Source organism: Cupressus sempervirens, chromosome 11, assembly GCF_028749045.1.
Source record: "Cupressus sempervirens isolate cs-2001-9-10 chromosome 11, ASM2874904v1, whole genome shotgun sequence".
In the NCBI taxonomy this organism is placed as follows: Eukaryota; Viridiplantae; Streptophyta; class Pinopsida; order Cupressales; family Cupressaceae; genus Cupressus; species Cupressus sempervirens.
The window spans coordinates 124,673,941-124,695,563 of NC_143128.1; the positions used below are offsets into that span (position 1 = coordinate 124,673,941).

The 21,623-nt window shown below is 33.0% G+C and overlaps 1 protein-coding gene and 1 pseudogene across 2 annotated transcripts in view; both read right to left on the reverse strand.

Moving 5' to 3' along the window:
* LOC149528529 (metal transporter Nramp1-like) overlaps window positions 1-14,614 on the reverse strand; it is a 148,465-nt gene extending 133,851 nt beyond the window's left edge. Inside the window, exons 1-3 of one of the 2 annotated variants that reach the window (XM_089809524.1) lie at window positions 14,474-14,562; window positions 13,505-13,618; window positions 13,049-13,170 (exon numbers count right to left, since the gene is read on the reverse strand). In XM_089809524.1, coding sequence (XP_089665650.1) covers window positions 13,049-13,168 — 120 coding nt within the window. In that variant the 5' untranslated portion in view covers window positions 13,169-13,170; window positions 13,505-13,618; window positions 14,474-14,562. Of the gene's footprint in view, window positions 1-13,048; window positions 13,171-13,504; window positions 13,619-14,473 lie in introns of both variants that reach the window. The other variant, XM_089809525.1, reaches the window with a different exon arrangement.
* Window positions 14,615-21,096: 6,482 nt separating this feature from the next.
* LOC149528531 (uncharacterized) overlaps window positions 21,097-21,623 on the reverse strand; it is a 181,128-nt pseudogene continuing 180,601 nt past the window's right edge.

The following is a 21,623-nucleotide window of genomic DNA, read 5'->3' on the forward strand; positions in this document are numbered from 1 at the left end:
GTATTAAAAATAAACTTTGTGTTAGCGTTAGTTAATCATGCATTGTCGAAATTAACTTTGCGTTATCGTGATTCAATTATTCATACAGTATATCAAGATATCATCATCAAACTAACAAGGTTAAGTTCTATACTAACATATTTCAATCATTTGTAGAGTCGGTTGCAATATTACTCATCAGTTCTATGCTAAAACTAAAATAAAATAAAATTCAATCATTTATAATGTTTGTCAAAATACGTATACGAAATTCACAAAGTTTATAACTAGATAGAGCATTTTCTGATGAGGGTAAGGTTTTTTTTTCCCTATGGTACACTTATCCAATCTTCCTCTACATCATATCCTTTCTATACCACTAACTTAATTTATATCTTCACCATCCAATTAAACGGTGTCTTTCTTCATTAAGGAATTCATTTCCCGAAAGACATCAATTTTCATCACTATCCCAAGCACTTCTACATTCATCTATAGTCATGACTCTATTCTTTACAACAATTCTCGTACATTATTCCCAAAGTGTGGTCTTTCATATTTGCATTACTCATTTCTTTATTTGCATTAACATCTGCTTTAATAAGCAGATCTGATATAAATTTACTTCTCACGACATCTACTTCTAGCTTTCTGAAGTATATATATTATTCCTTATATTCTTAACACATTCGTCATTTAAATATTTTCCTTCAACTTCATAACCACTTCCATAGATCTTCTTTTGATCATTGCTTGTAAATCCAATCTTAGTTTATATGTCATTCTATTATCTTCACACACACCTCTTCTCATAGCTTCCTTTCTTTTATACCCGTATGGAAAGATGTGCCACTCTGAAAGAGATGTCTGACTAAGGCGTGGCTCTTTGTTATTATAATTGCTACCCTCTGTTATGCTTATTCACTGTGTATTAAGTACCCAACTCATATTGACATGATGATCCAAATGTGCGTATGAACTGAAAGTCGAGACACATTGGTACCAAGAGGTTACAGCTGACTTGATACAATTTTCTATGAATTGCCTGAACATATGTTGATCACAGCATATATCGCAGAGCTGTTATCCTATTGGCAGTTCAACTTACATATTTGCAGTATCAAGTTCAACATTTCCATCCTATTTAAACAACATCATGGAGAAAGATTTCACAAGTTCACTATTTGTCTCCTGCGATTTCAATTATGAAATAGATATTAATCCTAAATTAATTCTTTTAAAAACCCAATGTTGTTAAAGGTTAACCATGGTTATCTAAATGGCTTGTAAGAAGATGAAGAATCAATTAATGAAACTACCAAATATCCCTGCACTAGTACAGATCAAATTTACTATGAACTCCAGAATTCCATATCCTTGATCAATGATTCTGTTATAGTTCCAAATTTAGAGGGTAGTCTCAGTGGATCCCTCGTATTTGATGTTGTTACTGATATAATATTGTCCTAAATGTAATTGTTTTGACATATGATGAGCTTTATTTGGCTGCTGATCTTGATTGAACTTTGTACCTAAATACCAAATCTTTCTGAATTTTAACAATATTCCTTGTTATGTTTATGCTTAGAACATAAATCAATAAATCTGATTGCCTTTTTTGAAATTATCTCATAATCTCTCCATTTAATTTGTACTCCAAGACAACCTAACTGCAAATTGAGAGAGTGGTCCAGTGGGACACAAGAGCAACATTATTTTGTCATAGTTTGCACACAGTACATGAACAGCTGTATCTGAGACTTAAAACTATCAAAATTTGAGTTCACATAAAAATTTTGAACCCCAAAACATTTCAACAGTAATATATATTGACCTCTGAATTGAAACCACTGTATAATCAACTCCCAATATCTTTGAAGCAAGTACTGAGTTTGGCCACAACAAAAGGATGTTTATCCCAGACATAGCAGGTATACAATAATATCCTTGACTTCACAATTCCCATCCCCAGAGCACAGCAACATGCTATGAAACACATTGACAATGACTTGTCATGCTTAGTGGGAAATTTCATGTTTAGTTTAATCGACAAGGTAACTAATTACTACATTATTCATTCTGCAACCATGCCCACACCACCCATGCAGGCTGCTATCAGTTTCGATAAATAAATCCATCCATCATAGCCATCAGATTTCTTGTGCATCAATGGCCAGTTTTCAAATTCTTCGCATTACATGCACAATTCGACTGTGAGAGCATTAATGGTGTTTCAATGCAACTCATGCAAATGTATTTGGCATAAAGTCTGAAATTCATTCCACGATCTAGTACAACACAAAACAGAATTGAAGCAAAGTAAACAGAGCCCGGATTTCTCAGCCTTCATACTACAAATTGTTGTGAACAAGTTTTCTTGCTGTGATCATAGATTTGTAAGTACCCAAAACGTTGTTGTGAAAAGTTTTCTCTGTTTCAAAATTTGTTGAATTGATAAGATGTCACCACGAAGAGACTTTTCTAGAAAGCCAAACTATGAGCACAGAAATGTGCATGATGATTTCCTTGAACAATTTCCTGCCTCCACAAACGAAACTACAAAGGGAAAGGATTTGGTCCCAAAGAGCCCAAGACTAAAAAATTGAGGAGGGTTTCTATGACAAAGGAAATTGGTTAAGAGATGCAAAAACATCAATGGGTGGTTTGGAGTTGTTCAGGAAATGGTTTTCGCAAAGAAACCATGATACACCATTGAATAATGTTTGAGAATTCGACATCGGAAAGTTGATTGTGCCAGGTGTCTTCATGGATGATGATTTGCTAGCAATGTTGGCAAAGGGGTATGACTCTGTGTTGCGGGTTGTGAAGAACCATGCTGGAGATAATTTGTTTAGGGTAACAACAGAGATGATCAGAGAGGTTTTTATGTTAAACCCTAACCTTGCCCTGCATGAGAAGATTGACTTTGACGATTTGCAGTCCAGGTATGATGCTCAGAGGATATACCTTCGAGGGGGACCATTGCAAGAGCATTTTGTAAAGGTAGGATATCAAACACTAGTAACACGTTCTATCCCAAAGCCCTTATTAAAGAAATATTTCAACCCTAGGGCTCAGGCCCTCTATATCTCCCTCTGCAAGATTTTTGGCATGGATGATCAAGAGCACATCCCAGGGTCCTTGATTTTTATGATGGCTCAAGTTTTGCAGTATGGAATGAGCTCTATTTTGTATTTTGCCTCCCATTTAGCTGAAGAAATACATAATGGGCTAATTGGCATAAGCAAGGGTAAGGTTGAAAAACCCTTTGGCTGGTATACTTTTTTGATGTATATGTGTTTGTATAAGGGTGTTTTTGTCTTTGCAAAAGACATGAAACTAGACCAAGAAAGGGATGGAGAGAAGCTACCAGTACAGCTCTAGAGTGCAATATGACTTGAGAAGTCACAGATGCTAGTTTTGTTCATTTTGACAAGTATTTTGCTTCAAAGATGAGGATGTTGTTAAGTGGAGACAACCCTCGAATTGCTAAACCCTTACTGGAGCTGATCAGAACTAAGGTTCATGCTAAGGGTCTAAAGATTAGTCACAACTGGGGAGACATCATCCCATATTCAATGTCTATTTTTTGCAAAGTGTATGGTTTCCAAGGGAATCCCCATATCCTGCCTTACCAGGTGCCTTTGAAGGTAGGAATTGTTGAGTTCTTATGGCAAAGTGGAGGACCTGAAGAGAGAGAGTTGGTGGGAAGATCTAGGGGGACAATCTTTCCAAATTTTACAATTGTCCACAATTTTGTGCTTACCAAAGGAGGATGGAGACACTTGGGTAAGTTTCTTGAGAGATATCAAATGGTCCAATCTCATTCTCTTTTTATAGATCCAGAAGGATTTTTTGAAATGTTCAAAGAAAGAACTAAGACCAAATCCTATGAGTATAGATTTTACTTTCCTGAAGACATAATTAGAAATGATTTCTCTTTACAAGAACAGGAAATAAAGAAAGAAAAATGGAGAGTTTATAGTAGGGTTTTGGAGTTTATTAATGCTTTAGATAGATAAAGTATGACCCTTTGGCTGATATCAAGTTTTGGAGAAACAAGGTAAATAAAATTGATGGCACATTTTGTTGGGATCATGCAAACCTTGAATGAAAAGGAGGCATTGATAAAAGCATACCCAGACTAGGCCAAGGAGGTGGAAAGGAGAATGGTGAATAGGATTGTCATTAGTCCCGGGCAATATACCCTCCAGAGGAAGGTTGGGTATGTAGTTAATAGGAATGTGGGGGCAAATCTTGTGCCAGTTTATAAGAGATAACATTCAGAAAGCCCACCCTCAAAACCAATAGCAAAAAGGTAGAAGTTGGAAGAGGGATCTTCATTAAAGGTAGAAGAGTATTCTCCTTTCCAAATCCCCATTCATTTTGACAATGAAGACTCCCTGAGGGAGAAATTGAAGCAGATGGGAGGCCAAGATGATGTTTTGATAACAACATCAAAAGTAGAGGAGGGGATGCCTGAAGAACCCCCAATGCCACTCTTAGCCCTCATTGTTGAAGATTTCAAAGGGAAAGAGATGGATCCTATAGTAGAATAGGCTGCTAAGAATTTTTTTAATGATGTTGACTTTGTAAAGTTTAGGACTTTTACTCAATTTTTATGAAGAAGCAATATATCCAATTTTGAGGCAAAGTGCAAAAAGATAAAAGCAGAGCAACCTGACAAACTGGACTCTGAGATAGAGGAAGAGATAAAAGCTGAGTTAATGCAGGATTTCAATCAAATAACCCCTGAAGGGGGAAGGCAATTGCTAAAGGATTCAAGTGTATTTGAACTCCCAGAATGGGACATTGCTAATGCAATGGTTTTTGATGCTATTAAGGAGAAAGAGACCAAATTTAATGCAGAAGAAGAGATCAAGGAAGCCCACAAAAGGGTTAAATACAATAATGATCATAAGGTCTTAGTGATATGGTCTATTGAAAAAAGGAATAAATCTAGACTCTAGGAAGTTTCAGATGCAGAACACATAGAGAGTGTAGTAGTGTATAGAGCGGGAGAAGCAAACAGTGAGAAAGTTGCCCGCATGAATAAGGAGGTAGCTGATTTTGGTGTGGAGGTCACTGTGAAAGACAAAAATAAGTTTCTAGAGTTAAATGCTAGGTTTGAAAAGGTATTAGAAGCTTATGATGAAAAGGGAAGGAAGATTTATGAAATGGAGAAAATAATTTCAAAATTGTAGAAGCAACAACGTAAGAGAAAGGTAAGGGAAGGCTCCGGCCAGCTTATGGTTGCAACCTCCCCTGCTCCACCACCTCCCACTGGGCCAATCATTGAAATCCCTGATACTCCTCAACATCAAGAGTTTTACACTGCAAATGAGCTGAATGAGGAAAAGACTAAACTCAGAGCAGCACAGGTATGTAATAACCCCCTAGTGACATTTGATATTTATTAATTTTAATAGAAACATATATATTGACTCATGAAATAAAAATATTAGATGTCTTTATATTATTCAAATGATAATAATTAACAAAGAAGACATAATAAAAATAATTCTAATACATCTAACAAATATAAAAGAACACTATAAATTCATTAAATGATTGAGGAAGTGGATTAACTACTAAATGTAAATCATATGAATAGAATATAATAAAATATGTTTATGGCGACCCTTAGAAGAGTCGCGAGGTGGCAGGGTCACCATATATTAAATCGAGTGCATGGAATTACAAAAGGAGGGAAGTGAACAAATAAAGATTTTCCACCCGCCGATTCAGCAAGCCTCTGTGGACATGTCATAAAGTGCAAGAAGGACAGACACAGATTACAAGAGGAGACAAAGTAAAGTAGGGTACGAGGGGCAGCTAGACACTCAACACGTAGACGTGGAAAGCAACAAGACAAGCAAGTGACGTGGGGCAAGAGCCACCGTATTATTATATACACTAGCTAGGAAGGATTGCAGCGAAGGAAGAGGTACAATCGATGGCAGAGGTAAGTACATGATGATGTGGGCGCCCCATATGGCATTGATCATAGCACATAAGTGTATTAATATAATGAACATTCGTAATGCATTATGAATAGGACATTAAGAATATATATATATATACATACATACATACATATACATACATACATACATACATACATACATACATACATATATATATATATATCAAAGTTGCATGGATACGGATACGGATACAAATACAGATACGGTATTGGGTATGGATACGGCCATTTTTTAAGACCCTCAATATGGATACAACTGAACATGAAATTAATAAATAACACATATACATATATTTAACATAGTTTTCTAAGTTATTGTAGGAGATTTTCATTACTTCAAAAGTAATATTGACACATAGATGCTACATAAATATTTGTAAGTTAATTTAACACTTTACAATATGTAAACATAGTAGAGTTGCATTAGAAGATAACCCAAAAACGGGTTGCTGAAATAGAACAACATTTTATTTGTCTTTCTCATTCGGTGGAGGTTTTGTTTATACTAATTTTTTTTTTTAAATTGCTTTAATATAGTTTTTTTACATTAAAGGGAAGATCTACGTCAAATCTTTTAAAAAAAACAAATCCCATAGTATTTGGTACGGTTCAAAAATCAAGTTTATTAGGTAGACATGGGTACAATAGTCAACTTGTATCCGGGCAAAAAATTGGATACGGGGATACGTGTGCCCAAGGAGGGATAGAGGAGTTTTTGACAACTCTGATATATATACATACATACATACATACATACATACATATATATATATTTATATATTCTTATGCTTCTATTTATACTAATATATTAAATGAGTGTATATATATATATGCATATTATTATAAGATATTATAATTCATTTATTTTTAAATGATATTTAGAAATATAAATTACTTAATTGTTTGGTATATATGTTTCTTACAAAATGAATTAAGAATCCATGGTGCCAGTATAAGGACTTTGCGCACCTATATAAATGGCTTCGTGTCGATATAGAGTCGGGAGTCATCTTTATATAAATGGCTAAGATGGAATTGATGAAATCTTGTAGTGCCAATACAAGAAGTGAGATCCTCGTATAAATGGCTACCGTGCTAGTGCGAGAGATGAGTAACCCTGTATAAATGGCTAGACGAGAACGAGATAATGGCTAGAATAAAAGAGAAAATAATATATTTCTACTTTATTAGTATTTAATCTTAACATTTATTTTGCAAATATAAGTGTCCCAATCTAACCCTAATAGTGGGGACATTACAAGGTAGAGGTACAAATCCAATATGAAGACAGGCTTAGAGATACAATTTTGTTTCTAGCAGATAGAATAAAATGGCCTATGTTCTATTTGGAGATGTCAAGGTTACTAGATATTTGGAAGAAATTAGAAAATAATGATGCTACCTTGAGAGCAATTTTGAATAAATGGATTAGTAGGGAGGATAATATTATTACTTTATGTTTTACTGTCATTGACAAGATTGATAATCAAATTGAGAGAACGTATGATCAAGCAAGTGACCTGCTGGATTTTGATCTAAAGATAGATATATTACATAGAAAATTGAGAACATGTTTTTCTAAATATCTCAGTAAAAATTTTAATCTTTTCACTCTTGTGCTAAAGGGCCTTGGCATTATAGATGATAAAGAGGAATGGGAAAATGAATTGAAAGAAATAATGAGTATAAGGATGAATAATGTTGTTAATAAGGACAATTATATTTGGTTTGGAAGAACTACTGAGGAAGTGGTTAATGTCCAAATATTATTTGATTCTTTCCAATAAGATTTTGAAGAAATGAAGAAGTTGGGAAAAGATATATTATAGAGAAAACAAGAAATTCTCAATTTCAATTGGCCAAATGACACTGTTTTCAACAAGTGGATGGTAGAATATTCTTCAGCCTCAAAACTCTTACAAGTGACATCTGAGAGTAAATTGATGGATAAATCCACAGCTACTGAGGAGAGAGAAATGTCTGACAAGGCTATCCAGGTAACAATGGCAGAACTAGATGAGATGAGCCCTCAACCATCACAAGAAGTTCAAGACAGGATATCAAAGGTGGTTGAAGAAAAAGAAAGTTAGTTATCGCAAACACTACAGAATCAAATCCGAGCAGAGTACAAGAAGAAAAGGTGGCCCCACAATCTGAAGAAGAGCAGAAAGATGAAGACTAATCATCAAATGTTGTGGAGCAACAAAAAATAGACAAAACAGAACAGGCCCCACCACAAAGTAGTTAGAAGAAAACTACTTTGTTATCAAGCAAAGTGCCACGAGTGTTTTCAATTTCCTCGTGCAATGAAGAAAGTGGCATTTTTGTCTTGTATGTAAATCTTTTGTTTTGCTTTATGGATAGTTGTCCTTTTCCCTCTAAGCCTGAAGCTTGTTGCAACTCATGCTATATAAATGAGTTCCCAAGGCTAGAGAAAATGTCCAAGTTTCATTTTGCTGAACTAAGTCTTGTTCGTTCTTGAGTCGGTCCAAATATAATGTATATGCCCTTCTCCAAAGATAGAATGAAAAAAGAAAGTTGACAGTTGCTGATCTATTTGAGTTGTTTCCTGATTGGAAGTGTTATCTTATCTAATTGTGTATTTTTAAAGAAATTAATACAAAGACGTAGATAGTTAGCTGTTCATTTTTAGATCTTGTCTCTTCCTTTCTTACGAATTAATTCTCTGAGGTTTAATAGCAAAGTTTATTAAATTTCAGTTGTAATTCGTTTTGAATTATATTTCTGTTTACTTTTGCCAATAATTTAATGGGTTATGTAAATGCTTAATGTAAATTGGAAGAATTCTTTGGTTATCATTGAAGATTTTGATAAGAATGGGATCTGGAAATGAATATTGATATTCTTACCACAAAGTGTTAAGATATATCTAATAAATAGATGTCAAATTCCTATGAAGTTAATAGCCCAATGGATATGACACTGGCCATCCATCGAAGTTGATCTAGTTTGGAATGTCTCTACAGCATAAATCATTTATAAATCAATCCTTTTATGTTTTACTCTTGTAGATCTAAAAAGTAAGCCTGTACGTGATTCATGGAATTCTAGTGTTTGATAAAATAGCCATTTATCATCTCTTTTGCAATCCTAGAATTAGAAGAATTAAGGCAATTATCTGTTATTTTGGAATTCATGTTGAGATTGTAAGTTTTAATAGGAAAAAAGTTAATTCCTAGGTATACTCGCCTGAATTTTGCAGAGTTCAAAGTGGAGAAGACATCAGAGTCTTGTCAGTTGGTCCTTTTATCGTGTTCCTCAGAATACCCATTATGGTTTCTAGCTAACTCCTAGGTTTTTTGATCATTCAAGAGGTTAAAATTTTGTCAAATCAGTAGCCAACAACCTCCTTTGTTCATGTGTGTTTGGTTCATTTAGTTGCTTTATTGATTTTATTTATCAAGGTCTTATATTCAAATGTATCAAAGTGAATATAGCTAAATTGTTCAGCTGATAAAGCACGGTTCATGTTTACAATAGAAAGTAGAAGTAAATTTCATTCATACAGAACTAAGTTACCAATTTTGGTTCTAGTTCTAATGCTGGTGTGGGGTTCTTATGCACAGATGCGCGAATTTAATTTTTTTGGATTTTGGATGTATATATATATATATATATATATATTATATATACATACATTTATATTATATATATAATATATATACTATAATTTATATATGCAAAGGAAATGCAATAAATATACACTCCAACTGCCGAAGCTGGAATCCAAGTGCGACTGCTTAATAGAAAGAAATGAGGAGAAAGCTTCAGATGACTATGCGTGAAGGTTGAACCGTTTGAGCACAATGGAGGGAAGTCCAAAATTTCCTACCCGAACAGCTAAACAAAGAAAACAAATACCAAGCCTCCCCATATGCTCAGCAGTGGACGCACTTTCAATGTCAAACTCTTTAATACCATGTTTGTCTTGCACTAGAAAGATATAATTCAATATTTAGAAGCGTGTTATAAATACTGCATACTACAATCATCATGCGCGAGATTTAATGTGTGAATACTGCATTTCTCTGTCTGAGAAAACTATGGCACAGCTGTTCTTTTCAAGTTCTTGACCAGAAACTTAAGCCCAATTTTCAGTGGCTGAGAGTGTATATATAACTTATGAACTTTTATATGATTGAAGACTTACCAGATGTCAACTAAGCGGGATAGAGGTGCATGATTCAGTTCTGCGCATGGAAGAGGATCAAGCTTGCTATGCCAAAGAAAAGAAGAAATGAGTGAACGTAACACTGGAGAAACAGTCACATTTGGATTCCGAGAGAGCACCCGTGAAGAACCCAAGGGCATCCATGCATCCATGCGCACCAGGACCAGCATCAACATCTGGGGAAAACTGACCCAACCAGTGTCTTAGATATAGAATAAAAAGAATCAGCACACTTCTTCATGCTTATACAATCGAAAAAACTAGCACGCTTCTGTACTAGACAATTGTCTTTGAACTTTGTCAATTGGAAAGTTCACATGTTAGTAGTAACATCAATGGGATGTAAAGTCTAATGTGCAGGTATTGCAGATACATATATGGGCATGTACACAAATGCATAAGGGATATGGAATGTAGATGGCACCATATTTGTAGCAGCTCCAGTTCGCACACTTATGTATGTTGATTTGGAACAGCACATAAGTGAAAATAAATCCATCTAGGTGAATCATTCAAGGGAATATCCAGGTTTATTACACATCAGAAAGGGTATTATGTTAGCTATGAACACCAGAAGTTAATTGAATATATATCAACCTTATGGAGACTGTTCTACAATACAAAAACATGCATTGCAGTCAATGGGTATAAGAACAATGAATTAGGCCTCTCCAGGCCAATTAAGAGATCCACTAGCTTCATCGCTCAATAATAGTCAATATTATAACAGTTGATGCTCCAGATTTCAGATCACCTATTGATGAAAGAAGAACTTCCCAAGGTAAAGTCCTCAGGTTTCCTATGATTTGTGGCATTAAAAAACAACTTATTGTTGGGGATTTTGCTACTCTTAATTTTTCTTGCCTTGGGTGATAAGAACCTATGGAAGAGGTAGTGAACAGCATAGAAACCTTCATCAAACACTCTAGCTTGCACGTTTTAGCGGTAAGTGCTAGATCTCTCAATAGAACATAGAACTGATGTTGAATTGCCTGGCATGCACTCAACCAGGCCTAAATTTTAATCTTTGGGGATGTTATTTGGCTTTTGCTCTTTGTAAAAGATATTTGATAATATGTAATAAAAAGATGCTGAGAAGATCTCATCTTGAGTCACCAAGATATATTAAGCTTCAAACTTGCCAATTTGCAAATACATTGGCAGCTATAGGATAGTATTTATCATGTTGCTTGCAGTAGTATGACCTACACGTATTTAATTTACTTATCTACTTAGATTGCTAATGCAATGTCAACTAAGAGTACAAAGAGATTCTCTAAATTTAGATGGGATAAAAATTTCTAAAACCGCATTAAGTGTTGATGATGCAGAAAGCAAGGCCTAGCACGGTACAAAATGGATTTTCTGGAATTTCTAAAACCACATTAAGTGTTGATGATGCAGAAAGCAAGGCCTAGCATGGTACAAAATGGATTTTCTGGAATTTCTAAAACCACATTAAGTGTTGATGATGCAGAAAGCAAGGCCTAGCACAGTACAAAATGGATTTTCTGGCATTCAACAACAAAGAGACATGGAAAGTGCTTATTATGCACAATATTTTAAAGCAGTTACTAGAATAAGAACATAAATTGGATACCATTCACTCACATGATTCACAAACTACTATTACACCAATGGACGTTTAAAGAAGCCTTTGTTTTGCAGTGACAGTTTAACTATAAAACCATTTAATTTGAAAAGTAATCCATTTGTATTTTCCAACTAGTTTAAAGTGAAATTTTCTTGAAATCACTTATTTTATGGAAGAGTCCATATGAAATTTTGTGCTAAACTCAATCCAAACAAATTATATCACAGAAGATTGCATTAGCAATTTCAGCAAAATTTAAGTCAGTTCAAATTTTATAGAAGATAATTTAGATGATTATGTTCAATTAAATCAAATAATTTATATAAAAATGATTGTACTTAAACTGAATCTTTTATTTAGAAGAAAATCAATTAATTAAGTCATATTGCTTACTTTGCAACTTTGCAGTGATTCCATTGTAACACCTGCCAAAGATAATTATAACAACTCTAATCACAATTCATCGACATATCTATTTACTATTTCTGGATAAATTTTCACCAAGTCACTTTCTTACAGAAGATTTCACATTTAAAGCTAATAGATTTTAGCATGCGAACCTATTTCTTGATAATTCTCATTAGCAGTTTAAGTCAACTTAATAATTTAGCATAAATTTCATGAATAGTTTCTGGCAGATTTAATCAAGAATCATTTAGCAGAAGATCCAATAAAATCAATTATATGTCCAAACACTGTAAACTAAAATAAAAATCGGTGGATCCTTAGCACACAGATCTAAACGTAATCTGCAAAAGTCCTTTTATTAAACACTTCACTTTCATTACTCCAATCTATGCTGCAGCGTCTGTCTAATTAAAGCCTAATTTTCTTGTACTCCTTTGACATTTTAAACTCTGAGGGAAGAATAGGTACCAGCTATCATGGACCTTTACTTTACTTTCCTTTCCTAAAAGCTTATATTTACCACATTCATTTTTTATCCTTTGGCAATTCAGGGGCTCTGAGCCACCTGCGGCTCAAAGCTGGGCCCTTTACCGGAAAATGCCTAGTATCTACCAATACGCCTAGCTCAGTGGACCTATCAAATTCTACCTAATACAGTAACCTTTATCCTTGCATAGACCAAAACAACTTCAAAGATAATATATACGAGTGCTAACGAAAATACATATGTATCATACAATTAGCAGATGAAGCACAAGTACACTTGAAGAGGCATTAAGCAACAGAGACATAAATTTTTGTAGATGTACAAATAACAAAGATTTGGAAGATTATTGTTTTCAATACAGAGCATAAACTAATCCAATTAAGAAAAACTGGAAGTACATACTTCTGGGACGATAATTTGCTGTGTCTCAACACTCTCCATGTTCAACAATCTATTGCCGGTGCTTTCAGTAGCCATGCCACCTGAGCTGGCCATAAATTGTGGACGCTCAACGGGAGCCATGGCTGATAAAAATAATGAAAAGGAGTCATTTAACCTTGAAGTTTGGGAGGGTATGCTAAGATTTGATAAATATCTCAGTCTCGCAATCTTCTGAGATCCCAATAGCAGAGAGATTCAACAAAATAAAAACAACCATCCCGACACAAGTCAAATCAAAATGATAGATATTGATACTTCAAGCTATTTTATATATACATCCACACAAATAATTTTTATAACTCGTCTTATACCCAAACGATACCGAATACGTAAATGATGGAAAAAGATAATACTTACTACGACAGAGAAAACAAAAGAATTGTAAATAACATAGCCAGGGAAGTTAAAAATACTTACAAATTTTATGAGGATAAAAATTCAAGTATGAAAATGCTACACTAATCTCAAACCACCTCGACACCGTCTTGTCTTCGGACGATGAAACCCTAGCTAGAAAGCGTTATCACACCTCTGTGAACATAAAATGTTTAATCCTAAAAGAGATTCCAAAAGCGAAACAAACAATAGAAAACTTAAATAAAACCTCTCAACGAAAAAAGGATAAACAGAAGTTCTCCTGTAACGATCCAAATGATCAATAACGGCGGAGCAGCCAATTGTAAATTAAAACTTCGCGAAGGGACCAAAAAAAAAGGTTGAAATTACAAAATTATTTCTTTTATTCGGCATTCTTTAAGCAAAGAAATCATGTAATATACAACATAAATGATTCGGCCTGCTTTTCAGCAAAGACGTTTTAATAAATCAAAAAGAATATCACACCGAAAAATCCTCAACACGAAATTTCTGGTTCAGGAATAAATATCACAAACAACTTCCAAGCTGCGTGTAATTTCAAAGGCAAATTTAGAGAAGGATTTATTTACTGAACAGACTGAAAACGATTTGTCTCAACCAGCTCTGATTGACATTAATACAGCCAAATAAGATCAACGGATCTGTTTGATGTGGATCTACATCTATAAATAAGCAAAGTCGTGTTCTAAATTTCAAAAATCCACAGGGCTGAAATTTAGCTGATAGGAAAGCTGCGTTCACAACAAAAAAGAAAAATATACTGCAATCAAGATTACTCCTGCCTCATGAAGTTGGAACTGAATTCGATCTTTGATGAAACAGTTTTTACTGCTAAATTAACAGCACAACTCGCCCAAAAATGAAATCCGAACGACGCAAAAATAAAATCCCTGCGCCATGGAGTCGGGACTGAATTCGACCTTTGACTCAACAAATCTTGCAGCTAAATTACCAGTACAATTTGAACAAAAGAAATCTGGAAAAACACGGGAATATGAAATAGTTGACCTCGATCGGACACAATTCTGCTATCTAGGCTGTACTTTGTGCGTAGAGATTTTGAATCGTGTTCAAGTTTTTCAGGTGTGTCTGTCCTACAAAATGAGCTTAACGGAAGAACGAGCTTAAATAGAGCCTTTTGTTTGTTTTCGCTAGCCAACGGTGGGGCCCGCATATTACATAAAAGCGACAAACGACAAACGGGAGATATCGATACCCGCCAAAGTACTGATTTGGGTCAGACTCTGCACCTAGGTGGGTCCCACGGACACATACATAAAAGCAACAAACGGGAGATATCGAAACCCGCCAAGTCCTGATTTTGTTCTGACTGTGCACCTAGGTGGGTCCCACGGAGACATTCGGCTAACTCAGTCGTTTTCGAATTTGTTCATCTCAATCACGATTCGTGGCAGATTACACGGTACTTCACCAAAAAGGCACTTTTAGCCAGTGCCGTTACTACCAATTACTTTCGTCAAATTCCGCAAAGTCTCACAGAGTCAGGCATGATTTGACTTGGGTTTTGTCCGTCACATTTTTTGTCCTTTCATTATTCTATACCATGCCACGGCAGATTACACGGTACTTCACCAAAAAGGCACTTTTAGCCAGTGCCGTTACTACCAATTACTTCCGTCAATTTCCGCAAAGTCTCACAGAGTGTACTGCCCAGGCATGATTTGACTTGGGTTTTGTCCGTCACAATTTTTTGTCCTTTTATTATTCTATACCATGCCACGGCAGATTACACGGTACTTCACCAAAAAGGCACTTTTAGCCAGTGCCGTTACTACCAATTACTTCCGTCAGTGTCCACAAAGTCTCACAGAGTGTACTGCCAGGCATGATTTGACTTGGGTTTTGTCCGTCACAATTTTTTGTCCTTTTATTATTCTATACCATGCCACGACAATCCTTACAGCCCCCAATACTTCAAAATATTCATACGTACATGATACATTTTATTATTATTATTCTGTACTATGCACTTCGATGTGACCCTACGACATGCTTCAAGGTAAATAAAATAATAAAATAATAATTATATATCAAAAACAATGAATAATATAACACTTGTTTAAATCTTTAGTAAAGATAAGAAATAAATAAAAATACAGGTGATAAGATTATGTTAGAAGAAAAAAACAATTAGTTAATTTTTATTATAGTATAGGATATGAAATAATTAATGTATTAATATATAGTAAAAAATGTTAGATATTAACAACTATGTTAGAAAACTTTTGATACAAAGTTTATTCAAAATATCAATTCAAAATTTAATGAAGTTAATTGAAAGTGAATTATAAATTATAGAATATTAATATAATAAATGTTAAAATATATTATAAATTTAAATAGGCAAGTAAAATTATTAGGATATAGAAAATTATATTTATAATTCTTCAAGATATAATCTCATTTTTAAATTGTTTTCATTTAATCAAGATAAAATTTAAATGTCTAAAACAATTTTCAAATACATTTTCAAAAATTAATTGATTTAAAATATTTGAACAATATAAGATTTTTTGAGAACAAATATTTTTAAAGTATATAAAAATAAGTTAATTTTTATAATAGGATAGGAGAGAAAAAATAAGTTAATTATTAAAATAATGAATAATTTAGCACTTGTTTAAATATTTAGTAAAAGTAAATTAAAAACATATTGAATAAGATTATATTATAAATAGAGAAAAAATAGGTTAATTTTTATAATAGGATAGGATTAATATATTGTCAAAATGTTAGATATCAATAAATATATTAGAAGTCTTTTATACAAAGTTTGAGTGTTTTTGGAATAATAATATAGGAATATAAATGAATCTTACATTTAAATCTATATCATTATTGTAAATCAAATATTATAATAAATTTAAAATAAAAATTTAATTTTTTTAATAATCAACCATGCTATTATAAATCCTTTTATTAGAAATTTTATAAAATACCTCTATTATATCAAAAAGAAATTCACCATATATAATTTATTATACAATTATATAATTTATTATTTATTATAAAATTTAGAATTAAATATTAAAAAAGATTAAATGAACTTTTTAAACATTTATTAAAAACAATTATCTAAAATATTTCAAATGCTTCTTATTCTACATAAACATATATCTTTTTTGAACAAATCATTTAAATTACATATATTAAAATTAAATTGATTATTTTTCAAGCTAATTATAATATTATAGTTTCATTTTACTTATAAAAAAATTATCATAAAGCATAAATTTTGTTACAAATCTTTTTGACATTACTTCTTGTTTTAATAACAAATTATACATTAAATAAAAGTTTCTTAATAAATTAATAATTTAGAGAAAATTATCCTTTTTGACATCACTTCTTGTTTTAATAACAAATTATATATTAAATAAAAAGTTTCTTAATAGTTTAATAATTTAGGAAAAACTATTATTAAAAATTAGTTATTACTTTTTACATCTTTTATTTGTTAAAATATTATTTTTATCTTTTCACATTCCTTCATAAATCCATAGCTAAAGAGACAGTTTTGTTTTAAATGTTGAATATTTTATGATTAAATTTATAAAATATTAATATTTATGTAATAATATTTTATTTGTAAATTTTCAATTTAATTTTATGTATTTTAAGTAATATATTTTTATTATGTAATTCTTTAAAATAATTTAAAATATTAAACTACTTTTTTTAAATTATATTTTAAAATCTTAATTTTCATACTATATATTTCATTGGTATAGATTAGCAGATGCAATACTTAATAATAGTGTATAAAATAAATCTATTAAATTTTTACTTTAAATATTTTATTTTATTAGTTTTACAAAAAAATATATTATTCACATATACTTTAGAATTATTTGTTCTGAAAAAACCTTATATTGTTCAAATATTTTAAATCAATTAATTTTTGAAAATGTATTTGAAAATTGTTTTAGACATTTAAATTTTATCTTGATTAAATGAAAACAATTTAAAAATGAGATTATATCTTGAAGAATTATAAAATATAATTTTCTATATCCTAATAATTTTACTTGCCTATTTAAATTTATAATATATTTTAACATTTATTATATTAATATTCTACAATTTATAATTCACTTTCAATTAACTTCATTAAATTTTGAATTGATATTTTGAATAAACTTTGTATCAAAAGTTTTCTAACATAGTTATTAATATCTAACATTTTTAACAATATATTAATACATTAATTATTTGATATCCTATACTATAATAAAAATTAACTAATTGTTTTTTTTTTCTTCTAACATAATCTTATCACTTGTATTTTTATTCATTTCTTATCTTTACTAAAGATTTAAACAAGTGTTATATTATTCATTGTTTTTGATATATAATTATTATTTTATTTACCTTGAAGCATGTCGTAGGGTCACATCGAAGTGCATAGTACAGAATAATAATAATAAAATGTATCATGTACGTATGCATATTTTGAAGTATTGAGGGCTGTAAGGGTTGCCGTGGCATAGTATAGAATAATGAAAGGACAAAAAATGTGACGGACAAAACCCAAGTCAAATCATGCCTGGGCAGTACACTCTGTGAGACTTTGTGGAAACTGACGGAAGTAATTGGTAGTAACAGCACTGGCTAAAAGCGGGTGCAAATATTCGGCTATTTAGCCAGTGCCCACCAAAAATGTGTCTCACTATTTTTGTAGATTCTGCTGGTTCTTCTTACATTTGACGGTCAACTCGGTCCCTCTTTCAAATATTATTATTATTATTATGACACAATTTGAATGGAACATAATAAAAAAGTTAGTAATGTTGTTTTTTGAGATGGCTGTCCTTTTTTAGAATCACATTCTACAATCCATTATCAATATAATAATGAAAAAGTTGAAATAAATTATTCTAACAATATTTATTATTTAAAATTATCATTATTTACAATTTAAAATAAAAATATTCTTTTGTTTAACTTTTTTAATTATATCTAGTTTTAATTTTTTGCCATGGATCTAAATTGCCTTGTGTCATGCAGTATGTTGAAAAAGCCTCCCCTTCCTCGGTTAACTAAATAATTGTCTGGATAGCCATTCCTCTTATAATATTTTGCAAGTGACCATGACCTATAAAGAGGTTTTCTCAATCCTTGTACCAAACCTTACATAGGTGGAATTTCAATTTTAACCATGCCCAGGACCGTGAAATAAAATATTCTCAAACGGTTGTACATTTGTCTTGGTTGCGGTTTGATTTTTTATTTACAAAATAACTATTAGAATAATATATTATTATTAGTAAAAAATACTAGCTTAATTTTTTTAAGTGTGATATGTTTCTAAAATTATATTTTAGACAATTTCAAGAAAATAACATTTATGAAACACTTGACTTAATTGATCTCTTGTCATCAAGATTTTGTAGCCATAGTGTTTGCCCTCAACTATTTAGTACTTGTACGTACATAAGACAATATTAAAGTAACGGAACAAGTACATAAGACAATGTTAAAGTAACAAAGCAGGATAATGATGCCAAAGTTGAAGATAATGGGTAAGTGCACCAAGTTGTGGTGCCAAAAGTGGGGTATAAATGGCCACTTTTTTTTTTTTGAAATCAACAATTTTTGAACTTCGACAAGAATTTGAAGATAGTTATGCCCAAAATTTTAAGATATTACAAAAAAAAAAAAAAATAGTCCTTTGAATCTAGTTTCTAAACTACTAATTTTTTTTCAAAATGGTTTAGTTTTAGGTCCTCAAAAAAGGGGGCCACAAAAAGTGGTACTGTTTCTTCAGAAAAAACATAACATAGTGCAAAGTGTGGCCCCTCTAAAATTTTAACTTTAAAAAAAAAAAAAAATTAATTGCTTTGGTCAAAAGTTACCTAACACCATGTAGTTTAACCCAGATTTTTCAAGTGATTTTATAATGTGTATTTATTTTATGAATTTTTTAATTGGACACCTCCCAAAAATGTGAAATATCTATGTGCTCCCCCTAGAAATGATTGAAAACTAATCTAAAATCAAAAGAATGGAGTCTAGTTTCTAAAAAACTAAGTTACTACAAAATTCAATGAATGAACTAAAATCTACACCCCAATTAATACACGTTGGTTTTTGACAGAAAATGGACATACATTCAAAAGAAATTGTAGTTAAAAGGCTTGAAATAGTTCAAATTCAAAATAAATTATATGGTTATATAGCTAACATAAAGATCTACAATGTCATGTAACCCAATTTTATCGATGCTCAACGATGAGGAAACTTGAAGGAGAGCACACAAGAAAAAAAAACATTTTTTGAATGTTTGTTGTAAAACACGTCTCGGACCAATTTAGAGACTCCAAACCTTTGGGTTGGATCCCTAAGGCAAAACCAAGCCTTAGGCTTGGTAGAATCCAAATATTTCAATAATGTGCACACATTATTTAAAGCATTTTTAAATTCAGGCTTACATAGTATGTATGTGCTATAGTGTGCACACACTTTGTAAGCATGAATTTCAATAAAGAGGGAAGGGGAGAGAGAGAGGGGGGGGGTTATAGAATGAGAGAGAGTAGGAGATGGGAGAGGGTGTGATAGGGAGAGAGGGAGGGAGAAATAGCGAGAGAGAGAGAGAGAGAGAGAGAGAGAGAGAGAGAGAGAGAGAAGGGGATGGGAGAGGGAGAGAGTGAGAGAGAGGGGGAGTAGGGGATGGAAGAAGGTGTGATGGGGGGGGAGGGGGGGAGAGAGAGAGAGAGAGAGAGAGAGAGAGAGAGAGAGAGAGAGAGAGAGAGATGTGTGTGAGAAATATATAGTAAAAGAGAGAAATGGGAGAGAGATTTAGCTAGAGAAATATGGAGATGAAGATCAAGATAGATATGTGAAATATATATATATATATATATAGAGAGAGAGAGAGGGGGGGAGGGAGGGAGGGATTAGGGGATGGGAGAGGGTGGGAGAGAGAGAGAGGGGATGGGAGAGAGAAAGAGAGAAGGGATGGGAAAAGGTGGGATAGAGAGTAGGGGATGGGAGAGAGAGAGAGAGAGGGAGAAGGGATGGGAGAGAGAGGGGGGATGGGAGAGAGAGAAGGGATGGGAGAGAGAGTAGGGGATAGGAGAGGGTGAGATAGGGGAGAGAGAGACACAGAGAGAGTAGGGGATGGGAGAGGGTAGGATAGGGGAGAGAGAGAGAGAGAGAGTAGGGGATGGGAGAGGGTGGGATAGGGAGAGATGGATTTTTCACATACTGTGTATGCACTATAGTGCATGTGTGCTATAGTGCATATGCACTCTATGAAAACACCAAAAAATGGTTATAACAAAAGTTTGGGTCCCTACTGACCCATATTCTATTTTTTGTCTATTCTTTGTTCTATTTTTTATTAAGTAAAACAGGTTTTACAGGGACCCTGAAACCCAAAATTTTTTACAACATATGTGAAATAGAAATATTAAGTAAAGTCCAGCTACAATGCATCTGCTTATCAAAAGCAAACCCAAACGATAGGCCCATAGCCAAGATACAAAAAACTAGCTACACTAGAAAAAGACGAGACAAAAAGAAAGCACTAATTATTAGTTCTCCCTATCAAGAACTTGCAAGGTCTCTACAGCTTCATTGGTCTTTCGGTTGTCCACGTCCTCCTGGTCCTAGTTCAGAGCATCCGTCGGATCCCTAGTTTCTTTCAAATCATCCTCAGCCTGCCCAATGTCAAAGCTGGCCTTCTCCATCTTTTCCCTGCCAAATCCAACACTCATCAATGATTCACCTAGACTATTAATATTCTCGTTCAGGGTGTTCAATGTAGCAATCACCTGATTAGCCAGGTTCTGATGGGAGAACTCCATCCTTTGGACTCTTTGTTCAACCTTGGTGATTATGTCCTCCTAGTCAACATTGTGTCCCTAGATGTTGCAATGTTGTTGGCTTCCATCCTAGCTTCTCTTCTCTTCGTTGTGCCCCTGGTTGTTGCTGGTTCTTTGGCTTCCTTCCTGGCTTCTTTCCCCTTAAGGTCTTCAATTTCATGGAACAACCATTTGATAGACCAAAAATTGTCTATCATGTTGTTCTTTGCATTGTTCAAAAGATTAAGCCCAATTTCTCTTGCATTGTCTGAGATAATGACCAGTGTAGGGTCAATGAGTTCATCAAAGTGGGCTTTGCCATCATTGTCTTC